The sequence below is a fragment of the Trichoderma breve genome, chromosome 5, assembly GCF_028502605.1.
Source record: "Trichoderma breve strain T069 chromosome 5, whole genome shotgun sequence".
NCBI lineage: Eukaryota > Fungi > Ascomycota > Sordariomycetes > Hypocreales > Hypocreaceae > Trichoderma > Trichoderma breve.
This window is the reverse complement of record NC_079236.1, coordinates 2,388,075-2,406,863: the sequence shown is the minus strand read 5'-3', so window position 1 is coordinate 2,406,863 and position 18,789 is coordinate 2,388,075. Positions and strand designations below refer to the sequence as shown.

General features: G+C 49.8%; 9 protein-coding genes across 9 annotated transcripts; 5 read left to right on the top strand and 4 right to left on the bottom strand.

The window, feature by feature from the left end:
- Positions 1 to 101: 101 nt before the first annotated feature.
- Positions 102 to 1,699, top strand: T069G_08391 (MOZ/SAS family domain-containing protein; the record flags this gene model as incomplete). Its single annotated transcript, XM_056175601.1, has 3 exons — positions 102 to 353; positions 423 to 519; positions 609 to 1,699. The coding sequence occupies 3 exons, from the start codon at positions 102 to 104 to the stop codon at positions 1,697 to 1,699; spliced, it is 1,440 nt and encodes a 479-aa protein (XP_056026550.1).
- Positions 1,700 to 2,343: 644 nt separating this feature from the next.
- On the top strand, positions 2,344 to 4,092 carry T069G_08390 (metal-independent alpha-mannosidase; the record flags this gene model as incomplete). The annotated part of the gene is made up of 4 exons (XM_056175600.1): positions 2,344 to 2,480; positions 2,535 to 2,731; positions 2,792 to 3,742; positions 3,815 to 4,092. 4 exons carry the CDS (start codon positions 2,344 to 2,346, stop codon positions 4,090 to 4,092), a joined length of 1,563 nt encoding a protein of 520 aa, XP_056026549.1.
- Positions 4,093 to 4,668: 576 nt separating this feature from the next.
- T069G_08389 (aminotransferase class I and II domain-containing protein) lies at positions 4,669 to 6,216 on the top strand (the record flags this gene model as incomplete). Its single annotated transcript, XM_056175599.1, has 2 exons — positions 4,669 to 5,154; positions 5,296 to 6,216. The coding sequence occupies 2 exons, from the start codon at positions 4,669 to 4,671 to the stop codon at positions 6,214 to 6,216; spliced, it is 1,407 nt and encodes a 468-aa protein (XP_056026548.1).
- Positions 6,217 to 6,421: 205 nt separating this feature from the next.
- T069G_08388 (DNA polymerase subunit cdc27 domain-containing protein) lies at positions 6,422 to 7,980 on the bottom strand (the record flags this gene model as incomplete). Its single annotated transcript, XM_056175598.1, has 5 exons — positions 6,422 to 6,600; positions 6,653 to 7,480; positions 7,534 to 7,739; positions 7,795 to 7,850; positions 7,927 to 7,980. The coding sequence occupies 5 exons, from the start codon at positions 7,978 to 7,980 to the stop codon at positions 6,422 to 6,424; spliced, it is 1,323 nt and encodes a 440-aa protein (XP_056026547.1).
- Positions 7,981 to 8,451: 471 nt separating this feature from the next.
- On the top strand, positions 8,452 to 9,849 carry T069G_08387 (zinc finger, c3HC4 type (RING finger) domain-containing protein; the record flags this gene model as incomplete). The annotated part of the gene is made up of 2 exons (XM_056175597.1): positions 8,452 to 8,974; positions 9,035 to 9,849. 2 exons carry the CDS (start codon positions 8,452 to 8,454, stop codon positions 9,847 to 9,849), a joined length of 1,338 nt encoding a protein of 445 aa, XP_056026546.1.
- A 321-nt stretch (positions 9,850 to 10,170) lies between these two features.
- T069G_08386 (snf7 domain-containing protein) lies at positions 10,171 to 11,590 on the bottom strand (the record flags this gene model as incomplete). Its single annotated transcript, XM_056175596.1, has 2 exons — positions 10,171 to 11,464; positions 11,541 to 11,590. 2 exons carry the CDS (start codon positions 11,588 to 11,590, stop codon positions 10,171 to 10,173), a joined length of 1,344 nt encoding a protein of 447 aa, XP_056026545.1.
- Positions 11,591 to 12,302: 712 nt separating this feature from the next.
- Positions 12,303 to 14,615, bottom strand: T069G_08385 (ER-Golgi trafficking TRAPP I complex 85 kDa subunit domain-containing protein; the record flags this gene model as incomplete). Its single annotated transcript, XM_056175595.1, has 1 exon — positions 12,303 to 14,615. One exon carries the CDS (start codon positions 14,613 to 14,615, stop codon positions 12,303 to 12,305), a length of 2,313 nt encoding a protein of 770 aa, XP_056026544.1.
- Positions 14,616 to 15,055: 440 nt separating this feature from the next.
- T069G_08384 (pre-mRNA-splicing factor of RES complex domain-containing protein) lies at positions 15,056 to 16,036 on the top strand (the record flags this gene model as incomplete). The annotated part of the gene is made up of 1 exon (XM_056175594.1): positions 15,056 to 16,036. One exon carries the CDS (start codon positions 15,056 to 15,058, stop codon positions 16,034 to 16,036), a length of 981 nt encoding a protein of 326 aa, XP_056026543.1.
- A 248-nt stretch (positions 16,037 to 16,284) lies between these two features.
- T069G_08383 (uncharacterized protein) lies at positions 16,285 to 18,421 on the bottom strand (the record flags this gene model as incomplete). The annotated part of the gene is made up of 3 exons (XM_056175593.1): positions 16,285 to 16,496; positions 16,567 to 17,038; positions 17,093 to 18,421. The coding sequence occupies 3 exons, from the start codon at positions 18,419 to 18,421 to the stop codon at positions 16,285 to 16,287; spliced, it is 2,013 nt and encodes a 670-aa protein (XP_056026542.1).
- Between the last annotated feature and the right edge of the window lie 368 nt (positions 18,422 to 18,789).

Sequence of the window (18,789 nt, the reverse complement as noted above, 5' to 3'; positions counted from 1 at the left end):
GCTGGGAAATCGCCATATTCTGCCACCTTCTAAATCGCAATCTTGAATTTCTACAACCTTCTTCCATCCATCCATTTACCAACCACTCCAACCTTTCCATCATGGGTGGCGGCACTCCCCATGGCGAGCCGTCCGTAGGCTCCGATACACCCCGCCAAAAGGGCAAAGCAACACCCGAGACGCTGAAGACAGGCTGCATTGCCTGGGTCGAGAAAGATGGCCAGCCGCGACGAGCCGAAATCCTAAGCATAAAGGAAACAAAGTCAGGGAAGCACTATTACTGCAACTTTGACAACTTCAACAAGCGTCTGGATGAATGGGTGCCGGTTGCACGAATTGATTTCACTCAGGAAGTCGAATGGCCGAATCCCGAGAAAGACAAGCCCAAAGACTCGAAAACCAAAAAAGTCCCATCAAATCAGCCCAAGAAGTCGCAAGTTTCGAAGAAAGCGCAGAAGCGGCCTGGCAAACGCGAGCAATCAGTAAACAGCGAGGCCACTACACCACATCCATGGACGGGTAAGTCTTGGCTCCAGTCCCCATCCATCAATGATTTGGTGTTTTCAAATAGCAGTTGAAGTTGCTAACCACATGAACCATGCGCACAGAATTTGTCGAAACGCAGGGGCAGCGAAAATCTTCATCGGTTGGACCAGAGGCGGAGTCGCAAGCGGGCGTCAGTTTTGAGGCGAGCGCAACACCAGGCGCAGGAGATGACCTGCTTGCCGATGAGAAGGAAGATGAAGGAAAGAAGGACGAACATGGCTTCAGCCGAGAGGAGGAAATTGAGAAACTGAGGACTTCAGGGTCGATGACACAAAACCCGGCCGAAATTTCGCGAATACGAAACATTTCCAAAGTTCAGTTTGGGAAGAACGACCTCTTCCCATGGTACTTCTCGCCGTACCCCGAGATTTTTGCGCTAGAGGACGTTATATACATCTGCGAATTCTGTCTTAGCTACTATGGGGACGAATTCGCCTTCACGCGACACCGAAAGAAGTGTACGTTGCAGCATCCGCCGGGCAATGAGATCTATCGAGACGACTATGTCTCGTTCTTTGAGATTGATGGACGGCGGCAGCGGACTTGGTGTCGTAATCTTTGTCTTTTATCCAAGATGTTTCTGGACCATAAGACGCTCTACTACGACGTGGACCCCTTTCTATTCTATGTCATGACGATGCGAACAGACAAGGGATGCCATATTGTAGGATACTTTTCCAAGGAGAAGGAAAGTGCAGATGCATACAACGTGGCTTGTATTCTGACACTTCCACAATACCAGCGTAAGGGTTATGGCCGTCTCTTGATTCAATTTTCATATGAGCTGTCCAAGATTGAAGGCAAACTGGGCTCCCCAGAGAAGCCTTTATCGGATCTTGGCCTTCTCAGTTATCGTCAATACTGGTCTGAGAATATTCTCGACCTACTGCTGGGCTACAATGAACGGGATGAGAAGGTGACGATTGAAGCAATCTCGACGGCGCTGGCGATGACCACACAGGACGTGGAGCACACGCTACAAGCCATGAAGATGCAAGTGTATCATAAGAGTGATCACAAGATCGTGATTCCGGAGAGGTTGATTGAGCAGCGGGAAAAGCAAAAGTTGAAACGGAAAAGGGTTCTCGATCCTCTCAAGATTCAGTGGAAGCCACCAGTATTTACAGCATCGAGCCGTACGTGGGGTTGGTGATGCGAGTCCTGGAGGCTCATTGGAATTGTTGGAATTTGGATCAAGCGTGCTGTTATTATTAATTTGGTCGGCTGGGGAGCTTTTCCCGTGAAAGCTCAATGGAACTCCTTCTCTTGCTTCATTCTCTTTTGGTTTATAATTACGATGTACGATTGATGGATTGGTGATACCCGGACGTAGGATGGACCAATGTATACATAATTCCATAGCATTTAGTGAAGCAAAAAAGAGAAAGGCAACATTACCATTCCATCCTTTTTCTGGACCATTATTTTCACACATGATCTGCTACGTGCTCTGCATTTATTATTCGATAGCTTTCAGATGGCATTAACGTCAAGGTATGACGTAGCAAATGTTAGTGCCAATCATAGCTAGCTGGGGGCAGCTCTAAACAGCTCCAGACTTTCTTCAGTAGCTCCGGATGCAGCACTCCGTAGTGGGGGATTGTAGTGCATGCAGGGCCCGAATTGCCACATGGATCAATTGACGCTTTTTGCTGCCATAGTGCCGCCATACCCTGAAACTTTGTGATCCAATTCATCTCAACTCATTGACATTGATTATTTCTGGCTCCTCTAATCTCTAATTCCTAGGGAGGAACGTCGTCTTGACTCTCCTCCCAAACCCTCCCAACAGCCAGCATGTCTCTTTCGCTATTGGCGGCCGCATTGCTGGGCATCGGCGCAGTGACGCCCGTCCACGGTCGAGGCGATTCGCAAATCCCGTTCAACTACGCCGATGCATGTCCCGACTATGCGCTTTACGCATCATATCCCCAGTTTGTTGGCCCTCTCTAGTGATAGTGGCGGTACTCAGCATCTAACAAACACAGTCGTCCCTTTAGTTCTGGCCCGCTCGCCTTGCCTTACCAGCGTCCCAGCCCGCAGTGTCGGACGTTTCACTCAGACGAGATCGAGAGAGTCATCGAAGAGGTGACGTCGAGGATCAAGGACCCTGATCTGGCACGTCTGTTCGAGAACACCTTTCCCTCGACGACGGACACAACCGTCAAATTCCACACCAAGGGTGGTAAGAACACGGGCTTTGTCCCGGTTGATGGGCGTCGCTTGGACGATGGCGCATGGGAAGGACCTCAGTCCTTTATCATTACCGGCGATATCATTGCAGAGTGGCTGCGAGACTCGACGAACCAGCTGCGTCCCTACCAGGGCCTGGCCAAGAAGGACCCAGCCATCTTCGACCTGATCGTGGGAGCCATCAATACGCAATCCGAGTATGTCATTCAGTCGCCGTACTGCAATGCCTTCCAGCCACCACCTATCAGCGAATTGTCCGTCTCCGCCAACGGCCAAGATGATATAGTGCACCCGGCATACGAGCCGAGTGTTGTGTTCGAGTGCAAGTACGAGCTTGATTCTCTGGCGCACTTCCTGGCTTTGGCAAACGACTTTTACGAGGCCACGGGAGCCACTGACTTTGTGAACAAGCGATGGCTTCTTGCCGTTGACACTCTGTTGCTGGTGCTGAAGCAGCAGTCAGAGCCAACTTTTCACCCGGAAACAGGCCAGTATGATAGAAATACCTACACCTTCCAGCGGTGGACGAATGCTGGCACCGAGACTCTCAATCTTCAGGGTGTCGGAAACCCCCTGAATAGCGGAACGGGGCTGGTTCGATCGGCATTCAGACCGAGCGATGACGCCACCATCCTAGGATTCTTCATCCCGGCGAATGCCATGATGTCTGTGGAGCTTGGTCGGGCTGCCAAGATGCTGCAGGCTGCGGGTAACAAGGCTCTGGCCACTAAGCTTGGTCAATGGAGCGAGAAGTTGCGAGCAGGAGTACTGGAGCATGGTGTCGTCAAGCATAAGAAATACGGCGACGTATTCGCTTACGAGGTTGATGGATACGGCTCTTCCATCTTGATGGATGACGCAAACTATCCTTCCCTTCTAGCCCTCCCGGTGATGGGCTTCTGCGATGTAGATGACCCGGTGTATCAGAATACGAGGAAGATGATACTGGATAAACAAGGCAACCCGTATTATTTGGCGGGTAGAGGTTTCCAAGGAATTGGAGGTATGTTTTACCCATTCGTGGCTGACAAAATGAGAATCCAATGACTCTGACTGTTTTCATTTTTTTTTATAGGACCACACATTGGCTTGAAGAACGCCTGGCCCATGAGCTTGCTGCTTCAGGCCCAAACATCAAATGACGACAAAGAGATTAAAGAATGTATCGACATGGTGCTGAAGGCATCTCCGCGTGGTCTGATTCACGAGAGTGTCGATGTCAATTACGTGAACCAGTATACGCGGAGCTGGTTTGCGTGGGCGAATGGAGTTTTTGCCGTGACGATTTTGGATTTGGCAAAGAGGAAGCCGCACTTGGTATTTGGACCGGGAGCGGCGCCGTATGAAATATGAGGAAGAGTACATAAACAAGTGAATGAATTTGATGCAGTATCCAATATTGAAAGCTACATGAAGTGCCAACTCGCGATTGAGATGCTTAGAGTAAATGCTGAGAGTACGACTGATTGCTTTCATGGTGTAGTTAAATTTCACCAGAAATAGAGTCTTTAGTGTGACTATTACCATTGGTTTTCACATGCATGTTTGAGCTTCAATCAATCCTCTCCTATGAATTTGGCTTGGCTTCGAAATGAGACTTGGAAAAGCAAGCCTCTCATCTCACCCCCACACTTTGTACTACTCACCTCAAAACTCCTCACTCCAGCCTCCTCTTGCACCTCACAACTGCTAATCACTTGTCATAAATAACTCTTAGACGGCCAATAGGGCGTGTAGAGGCCCTTCTTTAACTTGTGAGTCTCATCACCAATCGTTTCTTCAACAAGCTTAGCACTCACTTACCTGAGCCCAGCTATGCCATCACTGCGCAACCCGCGGCTTGGACTCTCTCCACTAACACATTTGAAAGCGCCGCTCTCACTCAGACTGCCAACTCCAAGACACACATTCGCAACAACAGCCGCCAAAATGGCCAGCTCAACTGCTTTAGCAAAGAAGCAGCAAATCAATCTCTTGCGCGGATGGCCTTCGCCTCACCTGCTCCCCGCAGACCTCCTGTCAGCAGCCTGTCAGCGCGTGCTGGCAGATCCCGTCGAGAGCGTGCCGATCCTGCAGTATGCCCCTGATGAGGGATACCAGCCGCTGAGGGAGAGATTAGCCCAGTGGCTTGGCAGGCATTACGGGGTTGAGGCCGATGCGAACCGCATCTGCATCACGGGCGGAGCGAGCCAGAATCTGGCGTGTGTCTTGCAGAGCTTCACGGATCCGCATTATACGAGGGCTGTGTGGATGGTTGCTCCGTGTTATCATCTGGCGGCTACGATTTTTGAGGATTCGGGGTTTGCGGGAAGGTTGAGGGCTGTGCCGGAGGATGACGAGGGGATTGATATTGAGGAACTTGAGAGGAGGATAGAGGCATTGGAGAGCAAGGAGAGGACCGAGTCTCAGTTAGAGGTAAGTTGAAGAGTATCCTCCCTCACCACCATTGCCTTGCATGAACACGCATTGCTGTTCCATATTGCCCGAGTCATTCCGTTGTGGAAATCTTACGGTAGAGCTGAGACTTTTCTTCTCCCCCTTTTCCTCTTGGAATAGCCAAAGCCATTCAAGAATCCCGGTCCGTTTAGGAAGCTCTATCGCCATGTCATCTACGCGGTGCCCACATGCTCGAACCCTTCCGGCAAGACAATGTCTGTCCGACGCCGCGAGAGTCTCGTCAAACTTGCCCGCAAATATGACGCCCTTGTCATCAGCGACGACGTCTACGATTTTCTGCAATGGCCCATTGACGGAGCCGTAAATCCTCAGCGACCCCCGGAAATGAGGCTGCCGCGGCTATGCGACATCGATATGTCGCTGGGCAGGGCGGAGAATGATCCTCAGGGCTTTGGGCACACGGTGAGCAACGGATCTTTTAGCAAGATTGCTGGACCGGGTGTTCGGACGGGATGGGCTGAGGGCACGCCGGCTTTTGTTCTGGGATTGTCCAAGACGGGATCCTCCATGTCTGGTGGTGCACCTAGCCAGCTCTGTGCTGCGATGCTGGCTGATCTGCTTCGAACTGGCGAGTTGGAGAACTTCATTGAGACCAAAACTCGACCGGTATTGCAGAGACGCCATAAGATCATGATGGATGCCGTCAAAGAGCATCTGGAGCCGCTTGGTGTTGTAGGGCGTGAATCAAGCGTCTCTGGCGAGAGTATTTACGGTGGCTATTTTGTGTGGCTTACGTTGACTCAGGGGCCGCCAGGAGTGCTTGTCTCGGATGCGGCTGTGAAAGAAGAGAACATCATTATTGGGAGAGGAGATATGTTTGCGGTTCGCGGAGACGAACAAGGGGCAAAGTTTGATCAGAATATTAGACTGTGCTTCTCTTGGGAGCCTGAAGAGGCTCTTGTTGATGGCGTCAAGAGACTTGGGCTCTTGATTAAAAGGATGCAAGGCAACCTGGCTCATTATGAGAAGATGGCAGCTGAGATCAAAGATAGTGATCGCCCAGTGAGCAGCTGGGTGTAGACTCGACCTTTATAAATTCAAGCAAGTAAGATACAATGAAAAAGGTTACTTCAACTCTATACCCGTACAGACACATTTCAAGAGTCGCTGGAATGCTGTATAGCTTCTCCCCAGTATGAAGCTCATCATGTGTCAATAAAACATAAAATAAACAAAGAGCTCTATCTCTTCTAATATGCTTGTCTAAAGTGGTACCGATATGCTGCTATTTCTTAGCAAAGAATGACATGATGCTGCCTTGACTTCCGCTCTTTGGAGCTGCTGCCTTCTTGGATTTCTGAGTGGATGAAGCGGCGGGAGTTGATGCAGGCGTCGGTTTCGTGGCCGCTGGTGGGGGGGCTTCGTCTTCTGAGAAAGACTCCCACGCAGCCTCCTGGATAGTTACTTTACGTGGAATTAGCAAATCTTCAGCGCAAACATGTCCAAGAAACCTTACCCATATATCCTTGGTCATCCAATATGCGCTTCTTCTTCATGACCCGTCGTTTGCCTCTCCGGCGGCCATCACCAGAATTCGATATCACCTCTGTAGGCTCTTTCTCCTCTTTAGGTTGCTGTTCTGGTTCCGGCTCCGGTTCAGGCTCCGCCTCAGAGGGCTCTTCCATTTCTTCGTCTGATTGCTCGTCTTCCTTCTTAGCCTCCTTTATATCGTCATCAGCATCCTCCATCATGCGCATAAGCTCCTCTTCACGTTGTTTTCTTGTCCTTTTCAGGGCCTCCAGATCGATAGACTTCGAAGTAGGAAGATCCTCGTCGTCGGCTTCGCCATCATCAGATAGGGCCATACTGGTATCTTCTTCCTTGGGTTTAGGCTCGGGCTTCGGTTTGGGGGGCTTCGCTGCTGCCTTGGCAAAGGACTGCATGATACCTCCAGAGGCACCCCGCTTTAGAGTCGCAGGAGGCTTCTTCCCAGCGCTGGATGACGGGGTAGCCTCGGCAGATGAAACTTCTTTGACCTCTTGCTTGACTTTTTCTGGTTGGCTGGGCTTTGAGAGAGTTGGTGGTGCCTCTTGCTTGACATTCTTAGGAGCAGAAGCAGTCGGGGCCGGGGTTGGAACGGGTGGGCGTCCCTTTCGGTCTTTTCTGCGTGCTTGAGGATTGGCAATTATTCCATAGGTATCCAGAGTTTTTGCTGCATCTTCAATCTTCCTGTACTCAGATAGTGATTTTGAAACATCGGATAGTAGTGCGAGATCTCTTTGAGGAAAGGGAGCTAGACTGTAGATGTGGAAAGAAGTGACTTCTTCATATTCAGCTAGCGCATCTACATGAACTATTAGCATGGTTGCCACTGGCATGGATTACCATATTTCAGACCTTTGAGGTTTTCTTCAGCTACTATTGTCACTGTTTTAGTAGGCGCATAGTCGGAAAGAGGCTCGGGCTCTGGTACGGAGTTGTCCATGTCAGTATCGCCAGTCTCTGGCTGCTTGTGTTCCGTTTTGGAGCCATAGATTAAGTAGGTAGCATGGATTGAATCTGCTTTGGAAGCATTTTGACTCTGGTGAAATTCATAGAGCTTCCTAGTTTGCATATTAGAAACCAATGACCTTAGAATTGGGCGGGAACTCGAATTACTGTTTAGCAACATTGACCCGAATGTTGAGCACCCTGCTCAGCAGGCGATATGTCACCTACACCAAGCACCGATTCTCAGATTAGCAATTATCAGCAGGATTTGCAGCAATTGGCAGATGCATTTATACATACCGGCACCTCTTCACTCAAGAGTCGGTCTGAAAGGTACTTTTTGGCATCATCCATGATTGTTTGTTTGTCAGATCACTCCGTACGATGGCATATGCAAGCTCACAGTCTCGACCTGATATCAAGCTTGCCTCTGATTTGGTCCCCACGCGTTCAGCACTTAACACGAACTCACGTGCCTACCAATAGCTATTAATCGCTTTGATGCATATATACCGCTTTAGGGCAGACAGACGACCTTGAGGGACTGCCTCTACGGCAGATTTAATATGCATCTAGTCTGTATATATTCATCTAACCATAAATTTCATGCCCCATCAACGCGTCAGTCGCGACGCCGGCGCATTCTGGACCAGTTTTGAATCCTGGTCGTTAACCGTCAGCCTTCTCTCTCTGTTCAGCGCCGCTGCTCCATGTTTGAGAATAATCTGTCGCCACTCTTGCAGCCAATTGTGTTTGACTAAACATACCCAACAAAGAGAAATCGCATTACTCTTTTGGATAATCAGTCAGGAATTGCTCGCCTGGATGGCCTCCTCCGACGATGTTCCAGATTCGACCGACTGGCTTTCGACGCCGTTGTCTGGCTTCGCAGCCGTGGAAGCCGCCCTGCGCTGCCAAGTATGCAAAGACTTTTACAAGACACCCATGATCACATCATGTTCGCATACATTCTGCTCACTCTGCATCCGGAGAGCCCTCTCTAACGACGGCAAATGCCCAATGTGTCGTGCGACAGAACAAGAGCTCAAGCTTCGAAGCAACTGGTCGATGGAAGAAACAGTGGAAGCATTTTCCAAGGTGCGGACGGCTGCGCTGAATCTTGCGCGGGATCAGCGAAATAGGAGTCAATCACCGAAAAGGAAAGCCGTTGAGATGTCGTCCGATATACACGAGCCTCACGAACCAAAGCGATTGCGCACATCGGCTAGATTGAACAAAAGCAGAGGGGAACAGTCAGTGGCAGCTATCCCAGTTCAGGAAGTTGAAGATCAGGTTGTCCCTGATTCAAATAACGACGATGATGACGAAGAATATGTACCAGAAGCTCGTAAGTTTAAAGACACAAATGTACTTCTTCAACCACTCTGCTGACGATACACTCACGTAGCGAGCGGCCTTGTGCCCTGTCCCTCCTGCAACAAAAAGATGAAAGAGTGGCAGGTGTTTGGACATTTGGAATCCTGTCCCGGTCCGTCAGCAGCAAACAGTTCCAATAATACCACCAACTCTGACACTACGTTTTCCTTTGGACAGTCTCATCGGAGACAGCAAAAGACGCTAGAAAGGCTACCTCCCCTCAACTATTCCATGTTGAAAGAACAAGCACTGCGAAAGAAAATGGCGGACTTGGGCATCTCTAACCAAGGGCCCCGCATTCTCCTGGAAAAGCGCCATAAAGAGTGGCTAACATTATGGAACGCAAACTGCGATGCTGCTATCCCGAAGAAGCGTTCAGAGTTGCTTCATGATTTGGAAGGCTGGGAGCGGACCCAGGGCGGCCGAGCACCAACTACAGGCCGAGCCATCCAAACTGCGGCGGTAATAAAAGACAAGGAATTTGATGGAGCGGCTTGGGCAGCTAAGCATGATACTTCTTTCAAAGATCTGATTGCGAGTGCTCGGAAAAGTCGACTTGAGGCAAAGAAGAAGACGGAAGAAGCTGAACAAGTGACTGGCGACCAGGCACAGAGTTCAGTAAATCAACCTCCAGATCTGATGGTCATTTCATCTTCTCAACCACCTGGCGGTGACACATCGGCTCGACCAGAAGGAGAAGGACCCGAAATTACGCCAAACGTGGAGTTGTTGACTTCCTCTCAGGTTTATCCCATGTCTCTAGATGTTTCACAGCAGCCGATAAACCCAACACCACCCGCAGATGCGTCGAATACAAGGAGTATAGCGGAAGCAGAAAGATACTAAACATATACATATTCTGTTAATAACTAATTTGTACATCTGACTTGAGCATAGCCAGCTGGACATGATGAATATAATGAAACATCATAGCGCAGCTTCCCTGCAAGGGGTTGCTATTTCACGAGATTGACAAGCCATTCCCTAATACTGTAATACTGTGACTGAAACAAAATATTTAATTGATCCCGCTGTTATCCCATTATGATATATATGAATCAACTAATACGCCCAGTGCTCATGCTCTGCAAGTAGAATCAGGATACTGCCAACCCACGAAATGTCCCGAATATTAATTCATACCCTTCCATTCTGCTTTTCTTCGCCTCAACCATCCAGCGTCAGCCTGCCAATGCCCGTTGCTCTAGTCGGCGATTCGGCCCCTATTCTCTCAGATGGGACTGATGGAAGCTCGTCCAAATCTTTCATAGCCTTGGAAGCTTCTTTGGCCTCATCTTTGCGGCGCTGCTTCTCTTCCTCCTCCTTATTCTGTTCTCTCTCCATAGCTTCAAGCTCTTCGTCTATCTCTTCTTCATCCACGACCATGCCTGTAGGCTCGGCCAATATGGCTGTGATTTCGTCTGTTGCGCTCATTTGGTCTCTGAGACGGTCCATGGTGTTTTCAACCTTGTCCGCACTACCAATCTGAGTATTTAGGCTCTCCAGCGCATTAGCAGATGATTCCATAACCTTTACCAACTGAACCTGGTCGGAAGCTTGCTGCAGTTTGGACGCAACTTCTTCCAGCTGATGGAGAGTTGCATAGCGTGTGGATAAGGAAGATTCGGCTCGCTTTTTTGACTTGAGCGCTGCCAAGGCGGCGACACGGTTTTTGCGCAGGACGGCATTTCTTGCCTCTTGATCGAGCTCATCAATCCGCCCGTTAAGAAGATCAATCTGATGTTCCAAGTTGCTCGCCAGCTCCTTTATAGATGCAATAGAAGAATCTTCTTCCGTAATCCCCCTTTCTTCGCCACTTCCTCTGATGCGGATGGTTTTGCCATCGTATTCAATCATATCTTTGTCTCGAGATAGGAACTTCAGCAATACGTCAGTGTCCGTATCAGATAGCCGCTGTTCCTCGGCCAGAACTGATGTAACTAATGCTTGGAATTGGCCTTTTGTAAAGACTCGGTCGTATCTTGGTGCTTTTTCAGCGATCCTCTCCCCCAGCTCCCGGCTGGCTGTTTCTACATTCTTCATGACAACATAGTTGCCCTTGGGTATCTTGTCTTCACCTCGAGAGGGATCGGTAACTCCGAGCTGACGTAGGGCCCATCCCATCACATTCCACGGCACCTGCGACCAGCTCTGTTGATATATGCTCTGATTAGATTGTAAGAAGCTCTGGAGCGGAATCAGATCTTTCTGCGCCAGCGCTTCGTTTATCACAGTACCCAGCGCCAAAGGCTGGCCAAACTGCTTGCTATCTAGCGACCGTCGTAGCGACTCGTCGAGGTCAAACACGAGGGCGCTAGATTTGGAACCCTGGCGGGACAATAGCCCATCAGATGCTAACCGCGCCAGGGCCAGTAGCCAAGCAGAGACGTTTGCTTGGTAGCCATCCGGATTCAGCGTCTTTTGCGATCGGAAATCGGAGTACAGAGCAGGAAGCCGGGCCCTATCAAGCCTGTTAGTGTCGTGCATCATCAATATGGGACAAACGTGCAGTGAAATCACAATGGGTATCTGCTTACTTGCGGAAGTTGGGGTCGTTCTGGACGAGGTAATCGGAGAGCTCGCCCATTTCGATTCCCAACGCGAACGACGACGGCTATTTGTTTCTTTAAACGTCGAAATTATATCTAGAGTATATCGCTGCTCGGTTATGGCGACATTGGCAGAGGAATTTCACTTCTGGTGTCTCGCGACCAAGATGAAGTTGTTGACGGGAGTTGATCTGGCGTGATGATGGTTCTGGGATTGTTAGTCGTTAGTGCGAGAGATGCCGCTAAGGCACCCGAGTTTAGTGCCCGATGATTTGGGGAGCATGTGATTTCAAGACCCAGCGATGTTACTACTACTGGTATTCATCAATCTCTAAATATGTCAACTCCAGCGACTGATGTCTTTCTTCGATGATTTGCTTTCTAAAATATTTCTGCTATTGTATTTTATGCCAGAATGCATGTACTCTTATAACCATCTATAAACCATATAAATTACCAAGACTTGCATGGTAGACGACAGCCTATTCATGTGAACCACCTGAGATTATGCATTTTTCACATCGTCTTAGTATTCATAAACCCAACGAAAGGCCTGCCTTCCATTCATCTACACGCTGAACCTATAGATACAGGATCGCTAAAGCGAATCGCCTCATTAGTCGCCGTCCATTACCACACCAGCTAGTTGCCAAGGGTAGACAAAGACAAAACACTTCCAACCGCTCACATCCTTCAACGCTCGTGGCTAAATCCTTTGATCTCCTTCATAACCAATCCATTCCCATTGTCCTATTCAAAGCCCTCTTTATCTATTTCTTCATTGGTATCTTTGCTCATTTCCTCGTTGTGTAGGGGTGCCGTCTCCAAAGTCCGGTCTCGGGCTAGATTGCTTGCTCTCCTCGAGCGCATATCTGTTAATGCCTCGCTTTCCTCATCTATCCCATCATCAATAGCATCTTCCGATATACCCCTATCGTGCCCAGCCGGGAACTCCAACTTCTCCGTTAGTTCGTGTTGCAGCGAATCCATGGTCTCCCGAGCGATGGCGAACTGTGATATGCCATGGCCATGAGGCAACGTTTCGTACATTCTCTTGGCTTCATTGAGACATCGTTGGGCAGGGATATGCTTGGACTGTTGAGCCCAAGCTCTAGCTGCAAAGACGCTCCAAGCAGCCGATTTCCGCCGTCGGCTTCCCCAGCTCCAGCTGCCAACGCCCTGCTTGGAGGCATAGCAAATAGCCAACCGCTCCTTGAGTAGCGCATCGCCGATATTGCCTAGAATCTTTGATTCGAGTAGACGGGTACACCATCGTGCGGCATCATCAATACTGGATCCTCCCCTTAGTCGCAGGAGCTCTTGAGCCAATATCAAAGTTCTTGTCGCCCCGTATGGAGAGCTACACCGTGTATTATATGAGTAGAATGCTGACTCTAGCATTTGGTCCACAGTTTCCGCGCGGCTCTTAGAGGTCAACTGCTGTGGCATTAAAAGAAGACTAAGAGCTGCCATTTCATTAGTCGCGGCGTGGTATTTCCAAGCTTTAGATTCACTAAAGTCGGATCGCAGTAGATCGTATGTGGAATGAGCCAATCTCCAGTCGCGCAGCATAAAGGCAAAATCAGCTAGCTTTCGCATGATGGCTTCTGATGTATCGGCCCTGTAGAATCCAGAGGGATCGTAGCCGTCTTTGCTGGTGCTGGTGCCGCTGGAGGAAGATCGTGAATTAGTGCCAAACCCTGTCCATCTCTTTGATAAACTCATAAACCTTCCTGTTATTCCCTTGCGTTTGGAGGCTACTTGGTCGTTCCAAATAGTGGCGTGCCGCTCCATTGTAGGGATAATGGATTGCATTACCATTTCGCGGATAAACGTGCGTATAGCAGTCGCATCGGATTCAAATATGTACCGCGACGGATCCTCAAAGTCTTCGTCATTTTCACTTCGGCGGATTTCTGCCAACTCTTCGGCAGCAGACATCCAATCACTTCGGGGAAGAGGGATGCTGTCATCATCGGTTTCCACACTCTGACTACATCGTAGCCGTAACAAATGACAATGAAGTCCTAGATGTCGTTTCATCTGCTCAAACAATGCCATGGACCTTGCAATATCGTCGTTCTCTTCGTCGTGAACCAGAACATAGTACCTCAAATAGTCTCCATCTACCCATGAAGGCAATTTCTTCTCGCCTTGGCTGGTTTCAGTATAGAGTCGCCGCAGTTCTTCGATTGGGGCCGGATTGCGGGAGCTAATAGCTATGATGCAAGCAACAGGATGGGCAAACGTTTCATGTGCCGAGATCGGTAGCCCCGACAAGAGTCGTCGTAAATATAAAGCATAGTATGGAGAAGCCGTCTCAGAATCAGAGCCATTTTTAGTCATGATACTCTGATGTGGCATTCCGAGGAATGATTCCTCTGCATACGAGAGATGACGCTCAACAACAGCCTCAATATCGTTCAAGGCCGACCGGTTTCCGGCAGTTTTCTCTTGTGCTCCATTCTGACTTCGAGGCGCCTGTGTTTGCTGAGATCCCGCCGACAGGGCATCTGGGCGCTCTATGTTTCCGCCGAATCGTGTAAATCGTATAGAAAAATCCTCAACTATTCGTCCAACGCCGTTGCTGTCCCTAATATTGACCTTGCCCTGGATATTCTCACCAAACGGGCGCAATAGCTCCCACAGTCCATGTTGAAATCCTTTTTCGCCTATTAAAGCCTCCGTGTCCCGTGAGGCATAGACAGCCACATGAGGCACAAACGACTTTAGGATTAAGTTCAATGGTTCGCCCGGGTCATCCCCGACGTTGTCTGGTAATCCACGGTTTTGACCAATATCAAAAACAGTGCCTGAGAGAACTCGTGAAGGAGATCCTCGCCCTGCCGGTGACATGGATCTTGAGCCTGGTGGCGACAGCGTAGAGGCGTATAGGGAGGCGGCAGTCGATCTTCGATAGACAAGTGTTGAATCGGAAGGTGAAGTTGGGAACGGCTCGATGGTCGAAGTCGAATGTCTCATATAAGAGAATTTTGCAGCGGAAGCCGCAGCGGGCAACGCCTGAATCGGTTCCGTAGACGATTCATCTTGAGGCCGCGGCATGAAGGCGACTTGGTGCGGTGGTTCCGCTGAGACAATTCACACGCTGGTAGAGACTTCATGCGGAATCAGAGGCTGAAGTGGGATCGCAAACGTCGGATGCCGCAATACGGCTCTGCATATTCCTCTTGCGAAGCGAACTGGCGCATATGCGTTGAGAGATGTCACTTACGTATTAAATGCCACGGTCGGTGCTCATGATATCCAAAGCCCCGACTTCTACTATTAGAATTGCTCCACATTTCTGTACCGGGGTGACGGGTCTCCGTTTAGCTTCGATATCTGCATAGTACTAGCTGCAGAGCGCATCGAAGTACCAAGTACCGTTTTCTGTACAAGCATTCGCGACCTTGTGGCAGCAGCTCTATACTTCGACCCATAGTTCCTACTTCATCTTCTTCTGACTCTTCTTCCAATTCTCCTTTCGAATCCGTTTTCACATTATGGCCGATCTATCAAACTATCTCGCATCTAGATACCTTGTTGCCGATCCAAAGCCATCCAAGAAGCGCAAGCGCAAGCAAGAAAAGGCACCATCGGGACTTCTCATCACCGACGACGACGATGACACAGCCTGGAACAAAGGCTCCAAACAAGACGCTGATGACGAAGATGGCCCATTGACTGTCTCAAATATCACAGCCGAATTTCGGAAGCTAAAGAAGAGCAATTGGAAGACTGTAGGGGAGGGTGGGAGTGCCCCGAATCAGGATGACAGTGCGGCGGCAGATGCCATCATCGCTTCAGCTGCTGCCGAAAACGATGCAGCAAGGGAGGCTGATGATGAGCTGCCGGTCGTCGAAGGCGATGGAAGCGTAGTGAAAATGAGCGATGGAACACATGCCGGCCTGCAAAGCGCTGCATCAGTCTCGGCACAGTTGAGACGGCGGCAGCAAGAAGAACGCGATGAATTCGAACGTCACCGGAAGAATGCAAAAGAAGAAGAGACAGTTTATCGAGATGCCACCGGTCGACGAATAGACATATCTATGAAGAGAGCAGAGGCACGGCGTGCAGCTGCCGAGGCTGAGGAAAAAGAGAGACTTGCCAAGGAGTCTCTCAAGGGCGAGGTCCAGCTGGAAAATGCGAGACGACGCAGGGAAGAGCTGGAGGATGCCAAGCTCATGACTTTTGCGCGCAAGGCCGACGACGAGGATATGAACCGAGAAATGATGGACCAGCAAAGATGGAACGATCCTATGACGCAGTTTATGGCTGAGAAAGACACAACCCGAGGAAGCAGGAGTTCGAAACGTCGCCCTGTGTATTCAGGATCAGCAGCCCCTAATCGATATGGCATCAAACCAGGATACCGATGGGATGGTGTGGACAGGGGTAATGGGCTCGAAGCAGAGCGGTTCAAGGCATTAAATCGGCGTGAACGCAACAAGGGACTGGATTATGCATGGCAAATGGATGAGTAACAACAGTATGTACCAATATTTGAGATACCCTACGAGAACTAGGATTATATAGCCTGGCATCAAAATAATCGGCGAGTCGGCGCCGTCGTTTTCCTTTTTCGTTTATCTTAAGAAACACAAAAGATGGAATCTCGCCATCAAAGCTTGTGACTAACTGTTATTCTCCTAATTCACCCCTAAACGGCCTTTGATCAAGCATAGTAATCATGAGATCTTCCCACCCTTGGTTGAAAGTTTCCATATGGCCATTACTTTCTACGACGCAAACGTTTATCGGAGCCAAAGTCGCACAGCTGCCTAACAAGTGTGATCCATTCCCCTCTGGGCATGCGGCCTGGTCCATCTCCGACACGACCCTGGAATAAGCCGATGAGTTCACCAATCGTTATTCCATCCACAGGTATTTTCTCCAAAATTTCCCATGGCTCAATCAGTCCACCAGTTAGGGGAGAAGAACCACCTGTGATATCCATTATTAGTTACGAGAAAGATGGAAAGACATCTAGCAAAGAGGAGTGTGAGTAGCTTACCAGCTGGGGCGGGATTTGGACTGCCAGCTCTAGATGCAGAAGGTGTTCCCCTTGAGCTGCCAACAAGCTTAATCTTCTTCTTCTGCATCGCCCCATCCGACATCTCACCCGCAGTGACCTCTCCATCACTTCCAGAGCCGGCTGTAATCTTAGGACGCCGCACTGTGGTTTGTGACAGTCCAGGAGTGCTTGGTCGGCTTCCGAGAGCCGCGGCAGATGCCTTCTTCTGCTTCTTCCGAGTCGACTCGTTGCCGCTTGATTCTGACAAGGCAGGGGAGCCGGCACGCTTCAGAGACTTTCCTTTCTTCACCATCTCAGAGAGCTTCTGTTTGCCTTGTGGAGTGGTGGACCCCTTGGCATTTTGTAACTTGGACTTGTCCTTGGCATCGCCCTGACTATCCTTGTTGTCTCCGTCCTTCTTCTCATCCTCTTTTCCGGCTTCCTCCTCCTCGTCGGAGCTGTCCTCGGCGCTCTGGTAGGATGTTAGTCATAAGTTACGCCAAATGTGTCATGGGGGTAGATTTACCGAGCTACTCCAAGGATTAGAACTCGAGTTGTCGCTTTCGTATATCTCCTCACGATCTCTCTTAATGAGAGCCTTTTTGGTGGTCTTGCCGTATTTTTGTCTCTCAAGCTCCTCCCTTAGCTGTTCTTGCAGCTCTTTGTCCACTTCTTGCTCATCTCCTTCACCAAACAGATTCGCTCCCAACTGCTCACGTCGAATTCGATCTTTGGACTCTTTTGCATCTTCATCGTCGTTTCGCTCAAAGTGTGGGGTCTCATCATCATCTTGGAATTCATCACCTGAGACGTCGAGTTCATCATGCTCCATCTTCTCCGCGCGTGAGGCGGCCTTGAAAGTATCACTCTCTGATTTGATCATTTGACCCCGGCCGTACAACATCCGCCGCGTAGCTTCAAGATCGTTCAGGCCAGCCTTCTTCTCTTCATCTTTCATAACCCAACGACCGACGTCAACCTTGCGATTCATGAAAGCCTCAGCCTGGTCAATCGTAAAGGGTTGAAAAGGCGGTTTGGCGTTGAACTTGTAAGATTTCTCCAATGGGATCATTCGGAAAACCGACTTGTCAATCATGAATGCAACACTTGATTCAGAAAGAGCAGCCACATAGCTGCCTACCCACACATTTTTCCCATCCGCATCTTCCAGATGCCATGGTAGAGCCTCTTCATATCTCAAATCGGATTCCTTCTTTGCTGCTGATGTTTTTGGAGCTCGGTTGAACATTGTTTTCTCCTCCTTTTGCTTCTTAGGGCGTTTGGGCACCACCTCTTTGGCCACCGGAGCAATCTTGGCTTGATCGATAGCCCTTTGCGCTTCTCTTTCAGCCTTTATCTGCGCCAGTCTTTCTGCTTCTTGCTCATCTACCGGGGGTCGTTCAGGCTCCTCTTCCTTCACAGCTCTCCCTGGGGGAGGTTGGCGGGCATCACGTCGATGTAACGTAACGGGTCTGGCAAATTCGTCTTGGTCTGTCGGATCAATAGGTTTGTCTCCCAATTTGGTCTGGGAGAATCTCATCAGATGATATCGGATTCCATCGAGGAGAGCTTTCTTGGTTGTCATAATTGGGATGTCGCTGAAAGTATAGGGAGGGGGTGGCTCGCTCCATCCGCCATATTGCTTCCGTAGCTCTTCAATGTTGGGCTTGGCCCCATTCGCGGCGCCTTGCGCTGAAGTCGATGGTGCACTATTCGCAGGCGGTCGATTGGGCTTGGGGCCTGGTTTGCGAGATGATGCGACAAGTGGGTTGACAGGCTTCTTCCGAAGAGGACGCAGGGGATTGGGCTTTTGGCTCCGCGGAGCGCCATTGGGATTTCCAGCAGGGGCGCTCATTTCGACGCTGTGATGAGCGCTAGCTTTCGATGTTTGAACTGAGCAAATAAGGCACGCGGCCTCTTTGCACGAGGTTGTCGTGCCTCCGCAGCTGAACAAAGAGCTGCAGCTGATCGCTACAGCGTATTACGTGAGAAAGTGTCGTGTTAGAGAGCGCGATTCATACGGTTCGTAGCAGATGAGACAGCAGATAAATTGAACAAGGGATGCTGCCGCAACACAGCTGTGAGAGAAATGGTGTTGAAGGTTGATGTGAAGAGGATATAGGCGGCGGTTGCTCAAGAGCTAGGCGGTGCCTACTAGTAGCGGTTCTCTAAGGGCGGCGGCCGGAGAACTGCCGCTGCCTGCCTATGACGCTTGATGACAAA